This window comes from Talpa europaea (genome assembly GCF_964194135.1).
Source record: "Talpa europaea genome assembly, chromosome: 4".
NCBI classification, from domain to species: Eukaryota; Metazoa; Chordata; class Mammalia; order Eulipotyphla; family Talpidae; genus Talpa; species Talpa europaea.
Window position 1 is genome coordinate 101,243,489 of NC_140070.1, and position 21,615 is coordinate 101,265,103.

At 36.1% G+C, this 21,615-nt stretch overlaps 1 protein-coding gene across 3 annotated transcripts in view; it reads right to left on the reverse strand.

Annotated features, from left to right (window-relative positions):
* Window positions 1-21,615, reverse strand: part of GSK3B (glycogen synthase kinase 3 beta) — a gene marked incomplete at its 3' end in the record, with an annotated part of 155,776 nt that overhangs the window by 72,938 nt on the left and 61,223 nt on the right. For all 3 annotated transcript variants that reach the window (XM_084231066.1, XM_084231065.1, XM_084231064.1), the window contains exon 3: window positions 9,154-9,237. In XM_084231066.1, coding sequence (XP_084087192.1) covers window positions 9,154-9,237 — 84 coding nt within the window. The remainder of the gene's footprint in view (window positions 1-9,153; window positions 9,238-21,615) is intronic.

The following is a 21,615-nucleotide window of genomic DNA, read 5'->3' on the forward strand; positions in this document are numbered from 1 at the left end:
TTAGTAGCTTGAGGGTCCTCCACACAGCTTTCCATAGTGGTTGGACCAGTTTGCACTCCCACCAGCAGTGTAAGAGGGATCCTTTTTCTTCACATCCTCGCCAGCATTTGTTGTTGCCAGTTTTTTAAATATGTGCCATTCTCATTGTGTGAGATGGTATCTCATTGTGGTTTCTGATTTGCATTTCCCTGATTATAAGTGAAGGCTCACCTCTTCTTTGTCCTTCTGTTCATTCCCTTGCTGACCCCTCTGGGTATTTCATTACTTTCCTCTCTCCTCCTTCCTTGTTACTCCATGTATCATTCTGCAGTATATTTCTTTTCTTATCCTCTAATTCATTTAGACAGAGATCTTAAGCTTTGTTTTTGCATCTAAAATACTATACAGTGCCAGTATGAAATGAACGTTAAGAATTGATTAACTATGCAACATTTAACAAATTCTTTAATCACACTTCAATTTTCTCAATAACAAAACTTACAAAACATTGTTATCATGATTAAATAAAAAATGGATAGAAACAGGGCCTCCCCTGGTGGCGCAACGGTTGAGCACTGGGTTCGATCCCCAGCCACTAGTGAGGGTCTCACATGGCACGCACACCTCTCCTGCAGCGCCAGCTGTTTCCCCTCAGCAGTGTACTTCAGTCCTTCTGCCTGTTCTGCTCCTGACTCTGGCTCTGGTGAATTCTCTCGCCCTCCCACGCTTCTGACTGTACCCACTGCTTGTATAAATAAATAAATAAATCTTTTTTTTTGATGTTTTTTTAAAAAAATGGATAGAAACAACTTTTTGAATCAGATTTTAGAAGAAAGGTCAGTACTTATTTTTATTCATGATTTAAGGCATTTTTTAATAATAATCTCTAAAGTTAATTAAAAGATTATCTCTAAGATTTGAATCTGATAAAAATTAATATATAGGTAGTACACCATATACAACATATATATCAACATATACCACTAATTTTTTGAATATTTTGGTATATGATTTGTAATGTATAAGTGCAATGGTACTTATTGTGCTTGCTTAAAATTTTTTACTGATGGGTATACAATCAATCAGCATATGTTCAATCATTATTTATCAGTCTATCCCTGTACACTATAGTATGTACTCATATAATTGGAAACTTTTGTTTTATTCATCTTTTCTATCTAACTAATAGTTTCACTAAGTAGTCCATGAACAAAGTGTAGAAAATAATAAGAGGGAAAGAGGGGAGAATAGCTTAGGAGATCTCCTCAGCAAAGCAAAAGTTTACCTAGTAAAACAATTTTAAAAAAATCACTTAAACTATGTGGAAATTGTTTTTAGGGCACACAGCAAATTAAGAAACAGATCTAAGTAAGAAGAGTGACTATCTGTGGTATTTTAGCAAGGACCTTTTCATTTATAGCCGTGCCTTCCTACCTCCAGGCTTGGAAAGCTCTACCTGGTACTCTATTCCAGACAGTCGTGGCCAAGAATAAAGGCGCTACCTTCCTCTTGTGGGGCTATGGTTAAAATCCTTGGAGGAAAAGGCTATCAGCAGTGTCCCTCATTAATCCTAGTCCCAAGTTGCAAGCAAAAGATCTATGCCAATTGGGTACAGCTAAGAGAATTATCTCTGCCTTCCCCTACCTACTCCCTAGTAGTAAGGTAAAAGAAGCCTTATTTCAGACACAGCAAACATTCCAGTCACAACCCCAATTTTCTTATAGGGTGGAGCTTCCATGCTGATGAGGGCAATCAGTGAAGACCAGGGGCTGCCATTGCCTCTCCTCCATTGCATACTCTAAAAAGTAAGTTTGATACTCTGGGAAAAGTCAGTCCTCAACTGCAGTTCTAATGCAGTGAAACACAGGTTCTGTCCAGAGGGAAGGGCAGGCTATGTGCTCAGCAGAGAGACTCCAACTAATTATACTTGTAACAGTAGGAAGAACTGTATAGGCATTATCTAAAAACAATGGAGACCTTTTATGGAGCATAATTAAGAGGCTGATAGGTCCATGACACAAGCAAAACAACAATACATCACAACTGACTTGACAGAAATGCAAAGAATTCTAAGGGAAAAATATGAATACCTTTATTTCAAAGATAAGAAAGTTGAAATGGACAAATTACCAAAACAGAAAAAAAGAAACACATATTACATACTAGGGATGAGGGAGATCAGGGGGTGGGGGACACAATATTCTCTATAAATACAGATGAAAAAGTCCTCCAGAAAACACTACCCAGCAATATATCATTACTTAGTAAGATTATTTCCAGAAGTACAAGGTAGATCTAACTTAACACCAAACATCTTATTAAAGAAAAAAAAACTGCAATCATTTTAATAAACAAGTATGTCACAAAGTCCATCACCCTTACACAACAAAAAATCTCAACAAACTAGGAACAGAACTCCTAAAACTGACAAATAACATTACAAAAAATCCAGAGCTAATATCACACTTAAAAATTAAAGATGGAATGCTTTCCCCTTCCTCCCCACCCCAAATCAGGAACAAGACAAGAACCTCTGCCTTCATCTTTTCTACTCAACACTACTGGAGGTTTTAGTCAAGGCAGGACAAGAAAAAGAAAAAGGCTTCCAAGACATTATATTTTGATAATAGGGTCAATTCATGAAGAAGATTTAACTATTATATACACACATTAAATATTGACAGAACTGAAAGTAGAGACAATTTTACAATAATATTTGGAGACTTTAATATACCACTTTCAATAAATGGATAAGATATCTAGATAGAACAGCAATAAGGAAATATAAAACTTAAGACATTATACATACACAAATACATACATTCATCCTAGACCCAAGCTGCAAGCTATTTTATCTTCAAACAGTTCTCCAAAATAGACATTGTATCCACCTCAGCAATCATTACTAAGGTATTTTTAGATGTTACATTTTCTAATATACTGTTTCTGGGAAAATCTACATACTACGCTAAAGAGTATTGCATACTAGACAAATTCTGCCTAAAGCTGACTCCTAGTTTTGCCACTTAGTAGTATGACTTTGGAATACTTAGCAGTTATTGTCTCAGTTTCTTCCTCCACAAAATGTGAATAATAATAGTATCTAGTTTTTGCTGGGTTGTTGTGAGGTTTAAATTAGTTATAAAGTACATGTAAAGAAAGGTTTTAGTTCATCTAGCATGATGGTCAACTAGAAGATTGGTCTTTTGACTAGAATCAGGGATATGCCTCCTGCTATTAGCTACCTGAAATGCAAAGCATCTAGCAAAATATTTGCATTCAGCATCTACACTGCTGTTTATGCTAGTCAGTTAGGAACCTTTCACAGAAAGATTGAGTTATGGTCACAATTTCTGTAGGGCACATAAACTGCCAATAATTAGGAGGCAGTGAAGGAGAGTGGGTTTAATGAAGGATTCTAAGCTGGATGCATGAATTGGAATTCCAATTATGACCCCTTCTCATTATATGATATTGCACAGGAGAGTTATTCAATCTCTATATGCCTCAATGACCTCATCTCTAAAATGTAACATAAACAGTAGTAATTTCACAGGTGTGGATTCAATGAGTTAACATGGTATGTGCATATAAGGGAGTATGGAACATAATAAATGTTATTTATGGAAAAAAAGCATCTAAGTAATGACTGATGCATAGCAATTGCAAAATATATTTGCTATTATTAAATGCAATAATTTGCAAGATAGTAAGTTAATGTTTAAAGTATTAATTACATGCAGGGTGCTATGATAAACACTTAATAAACATTATATTTTTCCTTACAAAATTCCTACAGTATAGGGGGAAAGGCTTACAAAGGTAAATATCTTACCCAGTTATACTATCAAGTGACAGAATGTAAACTCAAATATTCCTAGCTACATAGCCACTGCACTTTATTTTTCAGAATGGATTCCTGCCTACGCTTTCTTCTCCAGGACTAGCGGCAGAGATATAATCAAGGATAGCATTTTTCTCCCTATCACAGAGACTGTGGTAGAATTTTCCTCTTCTGTAAATATCCCTCCACACAGTTACTATCAATAGAACAAAGTTGGTATGAGGAATGAAAGCAATCTGCCATCCTTTTTATTTAAATTCTCTCTCATTATGTCAAGCAGAAGGAACAGTTTTATTTAAAGGAGGCTCTCTATTATTCAAGTATTGATCCATGAGGAAGCACAGATAAAATATTTTTACATATAAGGTTACTTACAGAAATTTTTCTTAGAGAAAATTATTAACCAATTTAAATGTAAGCATCCTGTAAAGATACAACATGATTTACAGACTACCTCCTTCAGAGTCCAAGTTCTATTCAAAGAAGGCCAAGTCTGCTAGTCCCATACCCACATTCAACCAGAACAACTCTGCTTTTTATCTGTTCTATCTATATACAGAACAGGTGTGTTTGATAAAACTTTGAGGAGAAAGGGATTTCTACTGACAAATACTAATACTGAAAAAAAAGCTTTACTGGATACTTGGGATTCACAAAGTATTAAGTCCAGGCCTTCAAAACATTCAAAAATTCCATTTTTTCCTGACTGTAGGAAAAGAGTACTACTTCTTCTGAAATAAATAAGAGTTACTAAAACCTTTTCTGCAACCTATATCCTAGCTATGTAATGCTTTAGTGATTATAACAAACACCAGTAATTCCACGAAGATTACAACTAAGACTAATTAGGTCACATCTCTAGTCTTTGTCCTGACTTAATTCCTCTTTACATTAACTATTCCTTTCTCCAGTTATAGGCTGAAATCTGATTATTTATAATTCCTAGAGCAAAACAGTCTTTAAAATGGCACAGTATATCACAATAAAGAGAATGTAACCAAAACAGACATGCCATTTGGTCAAACTGTAGTCAGTAGAAAGATCTGCCAAATATTACATCAATCCCACTTTAACTTCACCCAGAGCTAAAAAATACTTGTGAATAAAAATTATGATGAAGTTCTGGGATAGCTTAGTTTTAATTCTAGAACTAAAAATAATGGGGAACTAGTTTAGAGACTACTGTAAAACAACTCAATAGGGTATTACATAACCAAGAACTACAAATACTAGAGGCAACAAGTTTCTATGAGTTATAATTATTAACACAAACATGTAACACATGTACAGAAAGAAAAAGATATAGAACTAAAATAAAAAGTGGGGATGAGTGAGATTTTAATATTTCTTCTTTAAAATTTTCCAAAAGGGTGGGCCTCCCCTGATGGCGCAGTGGTTGAGCGCTGGGCTGTGAGGCTGCCCGCAGCCTCTGCAGCGCTGGTTCGTTCCCCCGCCACTGACAAGGGCCCCACAAAAAAAAAAAAAAAAAAAATCCAGGGCCTCCCCGGTGGCGCAGCGATTGAGCGCTGGGTTGCGAAGCTGCCCGCAGCCTCTGCAGCGCCGGTTCGATCCCCAGCTGCTCCCTGGCCACCGGAGGAGGGTCCCACATGGCGCGCAGACCTCTCCTGCCACCCGCTGCTCCCCTCAGCAGTGTACTTCGGTCCTTCTGCCTGCTCTGCTCCCCGCTCTGGCTCTGGTGAATTCTCTCACCCTCCCGCGCTTCTGACTGTACCCAGTGCATGTATAAACAAAACAAACAAACAAACAAACAAATAAATAAATAAACATGCCTCTATTAAAAAAAAAAAACTTTAAAAAAAAAATCCAAAAGGGGAGCAGTAAAGGCTCAGAGAGAAGAAATACTAAGAAAGAGAATGACAAAGGCTCATAATGGGAATTCATACAAAGATTCAGAAAGGATCAGAGATTAAGAGAGTCAAATAGGTAGAAGGGAAACAAAAGAAGGGAACAGAAATGCAGAGAAACAAGTTAATACAGATTTGTCGAGGAAGTAACAGACAGACAAAAAGACATACAGACAGGCACGATAGTTAGCGAAAAGAAATATGAAGGGATGACATAGCCTGAGAGAGGGATAGAAATCGAGATATAGGAAGATGGAAATCAGAATCAGCGTGAAGGAAGAAGAGACACAATGAAGACTGAAGAAAACAGAATGAAAAGGCTTAGAGACACATAATGACAGAAAATGATAAGAGTCAGACATTGAACTAATCCATCCTGGACCCCTAACAAAGTCTTTCATATCTACACTACTGATACACTTTATAATTCTTGTTCTCATCCTCGTGATATCAATTCATCCCCCAAGATGCCTCCTAATACCTTCTTTAGGCTTATTTTCTTATTGCCCATCTACTGCCCAAAGCTCTCTGAAACCCCAAAAGAAAGTATCGAGTTTTGTACCCCAGTTCTTCATTGAGAGTTTTTACTTTCTTGCCCTAAACAAAACCTGGATCCCAGCCAAAGGCACTGATTTCCTTGTGAATCTCTCAAAATAGATTGCTTTACCCCCTTCAACACATTCTAGGGCCAGAAGGCAACACTGGCAAAATCTTAACAGTCCTGACCTCAAAAAACACCTCTCCAAACTCCTTTCTGAACTCCTAAGAGTTCTAACACCCTTTCTACTCAAACTTGTCAATATCATCTCTCTATTTAGTATCCCATCACCACTACCTATGATGTCATATATGTAACTGACTACTGGGCATCTCTATTTACAAGTCCCACAGACATCTCAAACTATTATTAATTTATTATTTTCTCCCCCCAAGCTCTTCTGTGATACAGACATAGGGATTACATAATGCTTCTATTAGAAAGATCTATTGCTTAGAGGACCATCACATTCAGAGAGACACAATCTTTAAGGATTTGTGAAAATTTCACAGGACATTTAATTCTAAACAATAGCTTTGAGTTTACTCATAAGTATTTTTGGAGAATAAGAACTGATAAGAATTCTAAAGCAGAAACCATCTTCGCATGTGGAAAGTACTAATTTACTACCTGGTCTCCTGAATGATATGTTAGTCCTACCAAGACAATTCAGAAGAAAGGAGATTGTGAATAAAGCAAGAAATTATATTTCTGGTGGGACGCTCTGGAACTCTGTATTTCTACACATTTTCAGAAAACTTTCCCTTTTTTGATATGAAAGGATCATTATTTCCAGTAATATATCACAATTTTACTTTGACATTTTTTAATGGAGCTATCCAAAATCAAGCAGTCTTTTTTTCCACTTTTGAAAATTTATAATGCTTAACAGAAAATTCTGAGATAAAATATTAGAGGCATATTTAGTTTTAATAATAGACAGAGGTTAACTGACCTTCTGAATAACTTCCCTTAATGACTTCTCAATTGTTCTTTATAAGATCATTGAAGATAAATAAGCAGCTCTTAACTGCAGCATGGAGATCATCCTCCAGGGTAACACACAGATACTAGTCCATACATTGTCACAACTGAGACACAATTAAATGAGGATGAGGGCAGACTTGTAATGGATGTTTTCACCAAACCTAAACAGGTACACCTTTAGGTGCTGCCACAAGTAGAGTCTAAATTTAAAAGGTTTGCTGTTCTCCCCCTTTTTTGCTTTTTATCTTCATATGAATTAAGTTATTATATGTAAAACAACAAAACAGTGCCTGGCATACAGGGGATGCTATATAAATTAAAATAATGAAGAAAAAATATTTAGGAACTCTGTAAAGAAGCCTTTGCAAAGGAACAATAAGCATTCCAGGGCATCATGGAATAATTAATTCTGACCTTTACTTCCCTAGTTGGGGCATGTCTAGTATCTATTGTTTAAAAAAAAAAAAAAAGCCATGAAGATTCAAATTTCCATTATAAAAGTCCTGTGAACATAATAGACACTCCATAGTTTCATTTGGGAAGTGAAAGGAAAAATTAAAGACATGTTAAAACAGGTAAGAGATTAAAGACAATTAACAGGCCACTTGTTAGGGTTAAAAATAAAAGCACAGCACCACAAGCCAAGTGATTGTCTTTAGAAATGAAAGAATGCAAGAACTTATGAGGGCTTATAGTTCCTAATACAAGCAAAAGCATCATTTAAACTTACGTGTGCACACACACACCCACACACACTCTCAGTCTTGAGAAACAAGTGTCACTAAAGGGTCAATTTGCTAAATATGGTTGCTAAAACATTAGTTATTACACACATGTACATATAAAATAATTATTTCTCTATAGACATGTATATCACAATCCTGGCTATTTTAATACATGGGCAACATCCCATGTAACATGCTCTGTCATGAAAAGCAAGAATTGCTAAGAAAATAATTATAACAAAATTTAATGGAAATTAATATTAAACAGTGGTACACTGGAAAACAGTTATGTGAAATAGAGTACACTGGGTTAGAAATCAAGAGGCATCAGGGATCTAAGGATTTTAGATATTATATGCATGAAGTCTGAGATCCAAAATGTCTAATGAACTAATCCAAATTCACATTTATTTAGCAAAAAAAAATTAAGATTTTTTTTACTTGCCCTACCTGTTCAAACCAGTGAAGGAAAAAATATAAGGAAAGATTCAATATGGGAAAGAGCGTGAACAGGCAAAAAGGAAGAAAAAGGTGAAACAGAAGAAACTGATTCTTCTATGCTTCTCACTCTAATTAGTACAATGACATTAGCTACTGAAGAGAGAGATGAGGGTGGGAAGGTTAGGGGGAGTAGCGAGGTGGGGATTCACAGTACAAAGTCTTTCATTATCCTTTGCTTTCATGGAATTTAATGTGATCATAAATACTGAGCACTGATAACAAACTCTTGTAACATGTCTCTTCCAACTTTTTCCATAGGCAAGGATTGTTAAATTTGTTTCCCAGTATTTAGGTTTCATTCTGATTCTACCAAAGTCTTACTGCTTACCCTTCCTCTCTAATACTCCCACATAACAAAATGACATTATTTCCCCCTCTCCAAAAAATAGATGAACTATATACCATGAAGCTCCAGTAGTATATATGGAACGCAGAAAGTTTAAACAAGTATATAAATTTGCTGCAGAACTGAAGACAGATTTTTTAAAATGAAAATTCTTAAAATCCATTCCCTTTATCTTCTCATAGACATTTTCCAAATATAACTAATGATATTTAAGGATCATATCTTGAACTCTGAATCTGTAATGTCGGTGTTTTTGAATTCTTCCAATGAACTACCACAATTCTTGTGGGGGTGGGGAGCAGCAGGAGCGAGGGTCTATTATTACAAGTCTTTCACAATATTCAATACATACTTTCTGTAAGACCTACCTTCTCACCACTTGAGTAGAAGAAGTAGCGCAATCGGACTATGTTACAGTGATCTAGCTTTCTCATGATCTGAAGTTCACGGTTCTGAAAAGGAAACACATGAAAATATGTATTTTAAAGAATAACTGCTTTTCATCATATTGACTAAGCTGTTTCAAAAAAACATTAAATACTATAAACAGCAGGCTATAGACAAAAGTACAGTCTTTAAAAGTTAACATGCAAACTATGTGTGACTAGTCCATGACCAATGTTACTACTCTGCAGTAAGTACAGAAATTGAAAACAAATGTTTAGAATCTTTTATAGCAATTTGAAAAAATAATTTTATATCTATCTATGAATCTTAAAAAATGGAACCTATATTTTGTTTTTTAATTTTACTTTTCTAATAATACATCACCAATTTTCCAATAATTTGTATCACATTTTATGAAAATACTAGTCTTTAATTAATTGGAAATTTTAAAAGCCAGTATTTCACCACAAGGAGCTTTAGGAGCACTGATCTATATTACATAAGAGATATCTGAAATGAACTGCTACTAGTGTAATTTTTTTGCAACAATAATAAAAAAAATCAAACTTCTCACCAAAAAAAAAAAATTGGACACAAAGGAAACTCTTACAAGTCCTATTATTTCTCAAAATACAGTGAAAACTCGTTAACCTATTAAAAAAGGCTCAAATGGTAAGTTTTAGAGAGTTAAATACGGCATTTTAGAAATTGTACATTCAAACAAATTTATAGACAGTACAAATATTTTTTCCTTTGAAGAGTTTCAAAGTTATGATCATAATTTATGAAAAGAAAACATTAAATAATGACTTCCTAACCCCATAAATTTTGCAGTAGTAAATTTGAAGACAAAGCAAATACATTTCAACAATATGCTTGACTGTCAGAAATACGGTTAATAACGGCTAGGTTATATAACAGAAAGAATACTAAAATACTAATTATGTGGATAGGAAATATAAAATTTTAGTTGAAAATAAGGATTTAGGAGGACTATAAAACAAAGTGCATAGATAGGGGCCTCCCTAGTGGCACAAGGGGTTAAGCACCGCACTATGAAGCAATCCACAGACTCTGCAGCACGAGTTTGATCCCCGGCCGCCAGGGAGAAACCCACTTGGCGCAGTAGACCTCTCCTGTCTCACCCGCTGCTCCCCTCAGCAGTATATTTCAGTCTGTCTGACTGCTCTGTTCCCCACTCTGCCTCTGGTGGACCCTCTGTCTGGCCTGTACCCCAGGTCTTGTATGAATAAATAAATCTTTCAAAGTACATAGACAGGGGGGAAAATGGCCAAAATACTGTGTACATGGCAGATGCACAGGGGAAAGAGCCTAATAAGCAGAACTGTCATAGAGCAGAATTAGTTTCAATTCTTGCAACATGGAAACTTCCAATAGACTCTAATGACTATTTTAGCATGTCTTCTCAGGGAAACTAGAATACTCAAGATGACACTTCTGTCTCTTTAAACTGATTATCAGAGCTAGGCTTATCTATACAGTAATAATAAAAATTCTTTTATAAGAAATCAATCTTTCCACTGCATGTTTAAAAATGTTTACAGCTAAAGCAATGAACAGAAACTAAGGCAGTACGGGATAATTCATTTAACAAAGATAATACCTGATGGCAGACTCTAATTTTGGCCACTGCAGAGAAAGACACAAAAAACGCCAATTTCAAAAATGTGTCCATTCCAAACTGAAACTATTACAACAGTACATTTATACTTTAGCAGTTTTATGGGAGAACTGTTAATATACTAAGACTCATACTCTCTGGATATATAGATTCTACTTTTCTACACTCATGTAATCAAGGTTACAGAGAGCTATTAAATTCCCAGATAACAGAAGCTATATTAGATTATGCATGCTATCTTTTATCAAAAAGAATGCATAGGTGAAGCAACTACCTAAACCTAAACATTCATTCACTCTTACTCGTCTGTCCACAGTCTATTCTTTTTATTTATTTTTAATTAATTTATTTATACAAGCACTGGGTACATACAGTCAGAAGCGCGGAGGGTGAGAGAATTCACCAGAGCCAGAGTGGGGAGCAGAACAGGCAGAAGGACCGAAGTACTTCTGAGGGGAGCAGCGGACGCGGCAGGAGAGGTCTGCATGCCATGTGGGACCCTCGCTGGTGGCCAGGGATCGAACTGGTGCTGCAGAGGCTGCGGGCAGCTTCGCAGCCCAGTGCTCAACCACTGCGCCACCAGGGGAGGTCCCACAGTCTATTCTTTTTAAAAGAGTCTTCAAATTTTCTATTTTTAAAATTCTCTGTAAGATCCAAAATATAAATGTCATAGAGCAACTTTATAGATATTATGCAAACTTCACATCTGAAATGCATCCAAATATACAACTATCCCAAACCTACCCATTTTTACTCAGTCTTTCCTTATTAGTTCACTAGTGGCATACTAATTCTACAGAAAACAATGTTATTCTAGAAAAAAGAACACCTATTCTGCACTAGGCATCATTCACAATGTTAAGGATATGGCAATGAAGATTAACAGAGTTCCTGTCTATGAAGGACAGGGAGGAATACCAATGTATTTTTCATGTAAAGAAAGAGGACAGGTAGAAAAGGTTGTTTTCCTCACAAAGGAGATAAGATCTGGACACAAACTTGAACGCCATAAAGATGAAAACCTTATGAGGACAAAGAAGAACAACACAGCAGTTATTAAAAAACTCCATATGTAAAGGCCCAAATGTAGATTTGGCATAGCAAAAAAACAGCTAAAAGGATCACATAATTTTAACATGCAGAGTAAAAGGAAAGTGGTGAGAGACAAATTCAGAGTGGTAGGTAAGGACAATGTTATATAAACCCTTATTAATCATGGTAACTGAATTTTACTTTTAATGTAAAGGACAGTCAATGGAAGTTTTGACCAGGAAGATGACAAAGTTTGCTATACCTTTTTAAAAGATCATCCTTAGAAACTGAAAAGAATGCTATGAGGCCGAAAGTGAATCGAGGGTTGTGTTTTTTTAGAAATCCTTATTTGACATCCATTAACGCACAAGGTAGAAGCTGGGGCTGGAAATACCTATCTAGGAGTTGAGATTTTCAGCTATAAAGGAGTGACGAGATCAGCAAACTCACTCTCACAAAACACCTATAAAAATGGACTACACCATAGAAAACAACCATTCCAAGACTCTGCCAATCAACCAAAGGAAACTAGTCAAGAAGCAGTTATTAAAGAAAATCTGCTAGATATTGTAAATAGGACAGTGGTCTTCTGCCAAGTATGCTACCTTCCCCTACCACCTTAAAAGTTGCCTGGATTTTGAATGTATTCCTGACCCATGTACAAAATCATTAAAAAATAATGAAAGCGGTATAAATTCAAGATGTTTGAATACAATCCCTAACCAACAGCTGGCTGGCCACTAAACTATACAGATAAAAGAATCAACCCCTAAAAAATCAGGGAAACAGAAAAATCAGGATTAAAAAATTTAAGATAGAATTCAAACCGGGGCTTCAAACTGTGGTAAAGACTACAGATTAGATCCAGGTAAACTACAAAAAACTACCTACACCTTCAGGAGAATTAAAATGAATCAGAATCCAGAGATGATACATTATTTAAAATGCTCAGTTATTAAAAAAAATTATTGAAACGTGCAAACAACAGAAAGAGTTAACCCAATTTCAGCTTTTAAAAACACCACCTAATAGAAACTGACCCTAGGTAGAGTTGTATTCACCAGACAAGAATGCAAAGCAGCTAATATGGTCAAAGAAAGTGAAAACCTGAAACCATAAAACTCTTAGAAGAAAATGAGGGCAAACTCTTAAGTCACTGGGCTTGAAAATGCAACAAGGGACATCACATTCAAAGTGAAACCGCAAAGAAAAAAAATCATAATAGCACTGACAGAAAAATGATTCCTCCCCTATATGGGAAAACAGTAAAAGTAATGGATGACTAACAGATTAATGGAGATCAGAAAACAATGACAAATTTCCAAAATGCTGAATTGAAAAAAAAAAAAACAAACAAACCTGTCAACCAAGAATGCTATATACAGAAAAAGTAGTCTTCAAGTATATAAAATTAAATTAAGATGTTTCCTGACTAAAAAATAGTGGGGAGAGTGGGGGAGCAGGCAAGGCAGCAGCAGTCCTAGTCCCTACTAGCTACAGTTCTCCAAGCAGAGAATAGTAAACTATTATAAAAGCAGTGGTGGCAATAGCAGTTACTGGGGAAAGCAGTGAATCTTCTCCTGCATAGGAGGCCAGGCCTATTCCAAAAGGTGGACCAGAAGTCACCAAGATAGCAAAAGAAGTTATTCCTGGCTTCCCTCTCTAACAGGTGAAACACTAACAGGAGAAAACACTATACCAAAAGAGCTTAGTGGCTGCAAGTGGAACCTCATGACCCTTGGATATCAGAGACTCGTGTAGACTTCCACCGAGGAGAGAGACACTAAGGATAGTCCTGCTTCATCAAACAGCCTATGAATGGAGATAGAAGCCTGGAAGCTGTGGTCTGGGATGGAGGCTTACACCCTTCAATGAGGGGGAAACGTTGCAGAGGAGCTGAAGTGTTCTGCACAGGTAGGGTCCCCAGTTAATATTTGACCAGAGTAGGAATTCTGGTCTGCACACCACTTTCCCAACCCTCTGGCACTGGTGCTTGCCAATGTGAGATGCACTGAGAGCATAAGGAATGCCAAGTGTCAAATCCCGAATGCCAGAAAGAAGGCACATTGGCCATGCCATTAACTCAAGTCAACACTCCTGCTCATTTCGACAAACTGGACACCTCCAGAAAGCTTACCCACCCCACTAACCCAAGAACTGCAAAATAGATTTGAGTACATACAAAAGTACACAAAGACCCAAAATATAAAATTAGCCAAACTTCAGCATATCCTACAGGGAAAGTAAAATTACTTAAACCCTCTAAGTTACTGCTATGGATATTAATTTTAGAAAAAGGGGGGGAGGGAATACTTCAAGTAAAAAAATGGGCAGACAAAAAAAAAACATGTAACACATGGCAGGCAAGACCTCAAAAGAGTATATTACAAGGTGAGAACAATTTTTCAGAACTCAACAACAAAAAAAGATGACTATATCTCCCTATCAGAGAGTTCAAAATTATTTTACTAAAGAAATTCAAAAAGATTGAAGAAAACACAGAAAGGCAACCTAAAGCGATACGAGAGAACTCAGAAAACCTCATCAGAGATACAACAAAATTCAGGAAAACAAACTAATAAGATTATAAATAAAATCAACATTATATAAAAGACAAGAAACAACAAGTGTTCATGTGGTATTGATAAAAAGGAACTCTTGTATACCATTGATGGAATGTAAATGTAGACAGTCCCATCCTTACGGAAAATAATATGATACTAAAAACAGAACACAATATAAGATGCAGCAACTCCACTCCTAAGTATCTATCTGAAAAAAATAAAAAACAAACAAAAACCACACTGATTTGAAGGGATATATATACTCCAATTTCACTGCAACAGTATTTACAATAGCCAAGTTATGGAAACAACCTAAATGCCCAACAACAGATAAGTGAATTAAGAAGGTGTGGTTTACATATACACAATGGGATAGTAATGATTTTTTTTAAAAAGACAAAATCTTTTATATTATTTATTTTATGCCATTTAACATAACATGGATGGATTTGAAGGGGATTATAAGCAAAATAAGTCAGAAGAAGAAAGGCAAATACCCGATGATTTTACTCATATTTGTGATATAAAGAAAAAAAGGACCAGATAAAACTAAACTAAAACAAACCCTAGAAATTTGATTTACAAATTGAGGCTCCGAGAATGGGAGGGTGGAGGTGGGGGGCAAAACAAGGAAAGGGTCTTATGGACTATGGTGAGTATCAGGTGTACTTTAGTGGTGGTATTGGTGTAGCAACATATATCTGAAGAACTGTGAACCTATTTTCCCTAAATCATTTATAGTGTTGTAAACCAATGTTACTCAATTTAAAAAAAAACTGAGCAAAAAAAAAAAAAAAAAAAAAAAAAAAGATGATGATGGAGAATATTCTAAATAAAAGCCTATCTTTAGATGTACACAAACAAATCTCTTAGGGTGAAAGAATAGGGTTAGGATATAATGCAAAGCCATAAGGAGAAAGAAAGAGCACGAGAAATGATGGGTATAACAGGAAAAACAGGAGACTGCATAAATTTTTTTCTCTTAATTTCATCAAAGACAAATTGTATAAAGAAATAATAATAGTATTACTCAGTTTACAATATAACTAGTTGCAATATATATGGCAAAAATATAGGACAAAGGACAAAGGAGAAAATGAAGCTATAGTGGAAAAAATGTAACCTTTCTTACGAGAATTATGTCAGTATTAACTGAAGCCAACTGTGAAAGACTGAAATGCATGCTGCAATTACTAAAGCAATCACTGAGAAAGTAACATTTTTATGTTAAAAATCTACACTGAACATGAAATAATATGCTAAAAAACGATTTGTTCAACACAAAGAAAAGCAGTAAATGGGAACAGAAGAACAAAAGTAGCATGACACAGAAAAACAAGAATAACAAGACACAGGTAATTATAACCTTTCAAAAACTACATAAAATATGATTAACTGAGGACACAATCAAAAGTCAGATTATCAAAATGGGTAACAAAGAAAGCTTCGACTACAGTCTCTCTACTATAGACAAATAGCTTAACAGTAAAAGGTTAGAAAATATATACAAAATGCAAACAGAAACCCAAATAAGCTGCGATGGCAATATCACTACCACACTGATTTTGAGAAAGAGAAATTCCCACATGCTAAATACAGGACATCTATATCACTTTGAAAAATATTAAAGCATCTCCTCAACAACTTAATTTTGTCTTCCACCCCTGATCAATGTCTAGATTCCTCTTCTCACTCTTCCTAATTATATTACTTCATTTCCAATTTTAAATCACTGATCACACATATTGTCACTGGAATGACACCTACAGACATTCCACCTACAGACATTCCACCCATCTATTTTTTTTTAATTTAAACAATTATTTTTATTGAGGTAACATTGGTTTACAATACCGAATACAATTCAGAGGTATAGGTTCACACCTCTTCAGATGTATGTTACCACATCACACCACCACCAAGCCACCCATACTCCACCATAAACAAATACTTTGATTTCTGGCATGTCACATATACACAAAATACTTGTTTTCCCCATTTCATGATAAATAATTTCTTCCTCAATTTTTACAATAATGGACTTAAACATGAAAATATATAAATTCTTTTGAGATTTCATTTGTGTAATAATTAAAAATTATCAATAATCATATTAATGAGTAAATAAATGGTAGGTCACTATTTTAAAATTATTATTAAGCTTTAAAATAACCAGTTGGTATAATTAACAGTATTTTCAAGCTCCATGAATTTTCTATTTGTGTATATTTTGATGAATGTGTTTTTAATTTTCACTTTCACTAAATCAATTTCATTTAAACATCAGTAAGACTTGCTACGCAATATTTTTTCAATTTTTTAATTTTTTTTTTTAGTTTTTTTCACATCATTGTTCATTTTTAAACAATATTTGCTTCCCTCCACCCCCTCGGGTGTAGTCCCCATAGAGTTTCCTTCACCAATGCACCCGTGCACCATCACCTCAGTCCCCTGTGCTCCTCCCTCCCTCCCTCTGATCCCTCTCCTGCCTCCTCCCCTGCAGGATGTCTCTGATTTATAATTGTCTGTTTTTGCTTTGTTGTGTTTTGTACTGTTATTATTTTTTTTACACTGATGTCTTATTTGGTTCCCCTATATTCCTGCTATAAGTAAAACCATCTGATATTTTTCTTTTTTCTTCGGGCTTATTTCACTGAGCATAATTCCTTCTAGCTCCATCCACGTTGCTGCAAATGGCATGATTTATCTTTTTTGATTGCTGAATAATAGTCCATTATGTATATATGCCACATCTTCTTGATCCAGTCATCTATTTTTGGGCATTTAGGTTGTTTCCAGGTTTTACCTATTGTAAATAGTGCTGCAATAAACATAGGGGGTAAAGGTATTCCACCTATCTAAGAAGTTACTATTTAACCACAATTCTTTCACCAAGTTATCCCCAGTTGCTCTGGCCCATACTAATTATTTATAATCTTTAAATTCCCACATCACCTACAATTATTTTGAGTTTATTATATACTCTTGATTTTTTTATTTTTACAACTTTTGTTTTATAATATTTGTTATTTAAACAAATGTTTCTCAAAAGCCACAGAAATCAGGTATTATAGGCATTGAGAATAAACAAAAACACACATAAACTTGTCCAACTAGCTTACTCTAAGTGTCTTAAAAACAAAAGCCATATTTTTTATCTTTCTATATTACCTTACAGAGCTTTCAAAACAGACAACTCTGTTTTTCACAGATAAATTCTTTGTTTCTGTAATTACTTCTATCTTAAAATTTGGTGTAGATCAATATCTTCCAAACTGAGAACCCCAGCCAATCAGCACTGAGAAGGGAAAGGGGAAAGAGAATAGAACAGAATAGAATTTTATAGTAGTAAGAGCAAGAAAATCTTTTCATTAAACTTGTCTTAGTCACGTTTTCTATGTACTGGACGCAATTTAAAATATATTCATTATAGTAGTATTGTTAAAAGATTTGAAATTCATTCTGGTGAACCACCTATCTATAATTTTTTCTGCCAAGAGAAAAGGTAAAAATGTAGGTGTAAATTAGATTTTTAATAAGCAATCCCATTAAAACAAAAAAAGAAGACGACTACTAGAGAAAGAACATCACATCAATATAAGGAAATCTGAAAGGGCACCTCTTCCTTGGGAAGTTCCAGAGCCTGCCCACACTGCACATGGAGAATTCCAGAAGGTAATGTGCTGTGCAGAGAACTTCAGACAGAATTTAGCACCTAGGAACAAGCCACTAAAATCTAGAAGCAAGCCTCATAAGTTCTTTCATAACTCTACTCCATTTGCCTTCTCTTCCAGCTCTATTTCCAGAGTCCTTTAAATATTTCTAAGAGCACCAAACAATGATTGAAACTCTACTGAGTTTAGTGACGCTCCAAACCTCATTCACAGGGAGGATCCTGGAAGTTCTTGAAGCTCTGAATAGAATCGCCCTTTTCCCACTTCCTCCTGAGCTCTCAGTCCTGGAGGCACTACTCTTGTTGATTCAGGCTTTTATGGTACAAGACAGAGCTGGAAAGAAAGGATGTTAGACAACTAGTTCCTGTTGTGACTTCCCTGGAGAACTGGCTTCTAATACCTAGTACAGACTTGGCAAGATGCTCAGAAATATTTTGAATAATAAATATAATACTCCTATACTCTTTTTGAGTATGTGTACAGAATTCTAAAACTATGGTTAGTTTTTTAAAATTTAACTGGGTTTAAAATATATACATATTTTAGCAGAAAAGAAAGCTGAAATGACACATATAAAGGAAAAAGTATCCTTTCGTTTTAACCAATAACTATTAACATATACCCACAGTTAAACTAGAAAGAAGCTTTTGTTCATTTTTATAACATTGGCACTTCACACTAAAAAAGGGGGGTGGGGGGCCTCTCCCAACTTAAAAGTACAAAGTCAAGGGAGTCCCAGAGGAGTACTTTCTGTTCCCTTACGTAAAAGTTCAATAAAAGAAAAGTTATCTTCTGGGTGAAGTAACAACCAGCAAGCTCAATACTGTGGGTGTACAGTAGGCAGCATGACTGTCTATCATCTATTTTTCTTCACCAAAGTTCATTCTATCAGATCTTTTCCCCCACCACAGAAAGTTCTACTTTTGAAAGATCTAGTAAAACAGGATTCACTTAAAAAGTTTTGCTTTAAAGACTATTTCCCCCAAATATATCTTCTTCAAAAAAATGAGGATTATCCTAAGTTCCACCATCCCTCCTTAGTATCACACCAGAACTAAAAAAGTGTTGAATCCATCTGTGACTCTTTTAGTTCGTAGAAAATTCGGATGCACTAAAAGACCCTACATTGGCTAAAAGAGCAATTCAAAATAACTCCATGTGTACAACAAATATTTAAAGCCAACCATGTGTAAAATGCCAGGGCTCTGAATAGACAAAAATCACAGTTCTTAAAGGCTTCCAGTTCTACCTAATGGGTAAGCAAACAAAAATTACAAAACAAAGTGAGAAGACTACTTCACTCCAAAAGTGAGACAGTAAACAGAGACAGGCACTAAGAAAAATTTGCTCATTACTTAAAAATTTCTGGGATAGGGTCAGGGAGAAAGTCTTAAATACAAAGCTAAAAAGCTTGAATATTACAAGCCATAAAGAATCATTGATGTGTTAGCAAGGGATTTGTTTGGGAAAGATTACTGGCTGTGGGGGAACAAATGAGAGGGAAGATAAATTAAACTAGGGCCTATACTGAGACAGGTACCATGAAAATGGAAGAAAAAGATGGCTCTGAGAGGCAGATGAACAGTTATTTGATTATCTACTGCTGAACTGGTAACTGGAAGGACAGAGTAATAGTGATTAAGCTTCTGACTGGTGGCTATTAAGACGGCAGTGTTCACTGCTGTAGGAAGCTGTTTTGAAAGGAAGGAAGTTGAATGAGTTCAGTTTGGGACACATGAAACTTGAAATGACCCTGGGATACTTAAGTGAAAAAAGGCCAAGAATGCACTGGGAAAGTGCAGCTCCTGTGCCATTACCTGAAGCCAGGGGTCCAATGATCCCCTTCTGGAAAAGAGAAGAGAAAGGGAAGGCTCTGCAAACAAAGGTGTCAGGAAAGTGAGCGCCAAGCAAGGCTGCTGCAGGCCCCAAGCTCTGTTCTGGAAGAAGGTAGAGAGAGGGCACCAAGAGAGTAGGGCCCCTGCACTATTGTAAGACCTAGAGACCCCATGTTCCCCTTTGGGAACTGAGTCGAGAGAGGGAGAGCTCTGCCACCAAGGTGAATTGTGGGTCCCCGGGAAAGTGCAGGTCTGCCTGTGGGGCTGTTAGAAGCCCAGGACTCCATAATCCCCTTCTGGATCTGAGTAAATACAAGAAGAGGGTATCTTCAGGGACAGTGCCCATCAACATATTCACAGCATCACTACCCTTGTGGTATAACAGTGCCAGACTCAGTCTGGCCACCAGTTCACGACATCCCAGAAGGAGGACCCCAAAGAGATGCCCATCAATACCAGAAGCACAATGGCCCAATGCATAGAACAAACAACAAAGAGAAGGAAAAATACCAATAACCAAGCAAACCCTCAGGGGAAGGACACACCACTAAAAAGAAAATCAGCCACCAGAACTCAAGAACAATGACATGGAAGAACTTCTCTACCTGTTACAGAATTTAAAATCGTCATGATTAAAAAACAAAAGATGACGAAAAGGAAAAGAATGCTATGAGAAATATAATTAACTTAAGAATGAAATTGAGTCCTTAAAGAAGGAAATGAAGGAAACACATGAGATTAAAAGATTAATGGAGGAGCTAAAGAACTCTGGGAAAAGCAACAAAAACAGAATTGATGAAATGGAAGAACGAATCAGTACTCTCAAAGATACAGATATAAAAAGAACCAAAAAAGAAAAGGAAAGAGAATTATGATGGAAAAAAGAATGAAGAAACACTTTAAGAACTATCTGACACCATGAGGAAAGGAATACAAGAGTTATGGGCATCCCGTAAGGTAAGGAGACAGACCAAAGAACTGAGAAACTATTTAAGGAGATAATCGAAGAGAACTTCCCAAGCATAAAGAAAGAGATGAAAATAGCTAAAAGAACACCAAATTACCACAATGAAAGGAAAGCTACAGCAAAACATGTAACAGCAAAGCTTCCAAGAGTCCAAGACAAGGAAAAAAAATGAAGCTAACAAGGGCGAACAGATAACCTATAAAGGAAAACCAATCAGGCTGACACCTGACTTCTCTGAAAAAACACTACAGGCAAGAAGGTAATAGAGCAACACATTCAACAAACTCCAAATCAACAAATGCCAACCAAGAATACTTTACTCCGAAAAGCTCTCCTTCTTCTATGAAGGAAAAATAAGGACCTTCTGGGCCTCCCCGGTGGCGCAGCGGTTGAGCGCTGGGTTGCGAAGCTGCCCGCAGCCTCTACAGCGCCGGTTCGATCCCCAGCCGACGGGTGAGGGTCCCACATGACATGACAGACCTCTCCTGCCGTGCCGACTGCTACTCTCAGCAGTGTACTTTGGTTCTTCTACCTGTTCTGCTCCCCGCTCTGGTGAATTCTCTCACCCTCCGCGCTTCTGACTGTACCCAGTGCTTATATGAATAAATAAATAAATAAATCTAAAAAAAAAATAAGGACCTTCTGAGACAAACAGAATCTCCAGAAATTCATTATTACTAACCCCCCACTCCAAAAAACACTACAAGAAGTCCTGAAGCCAAAACCAAC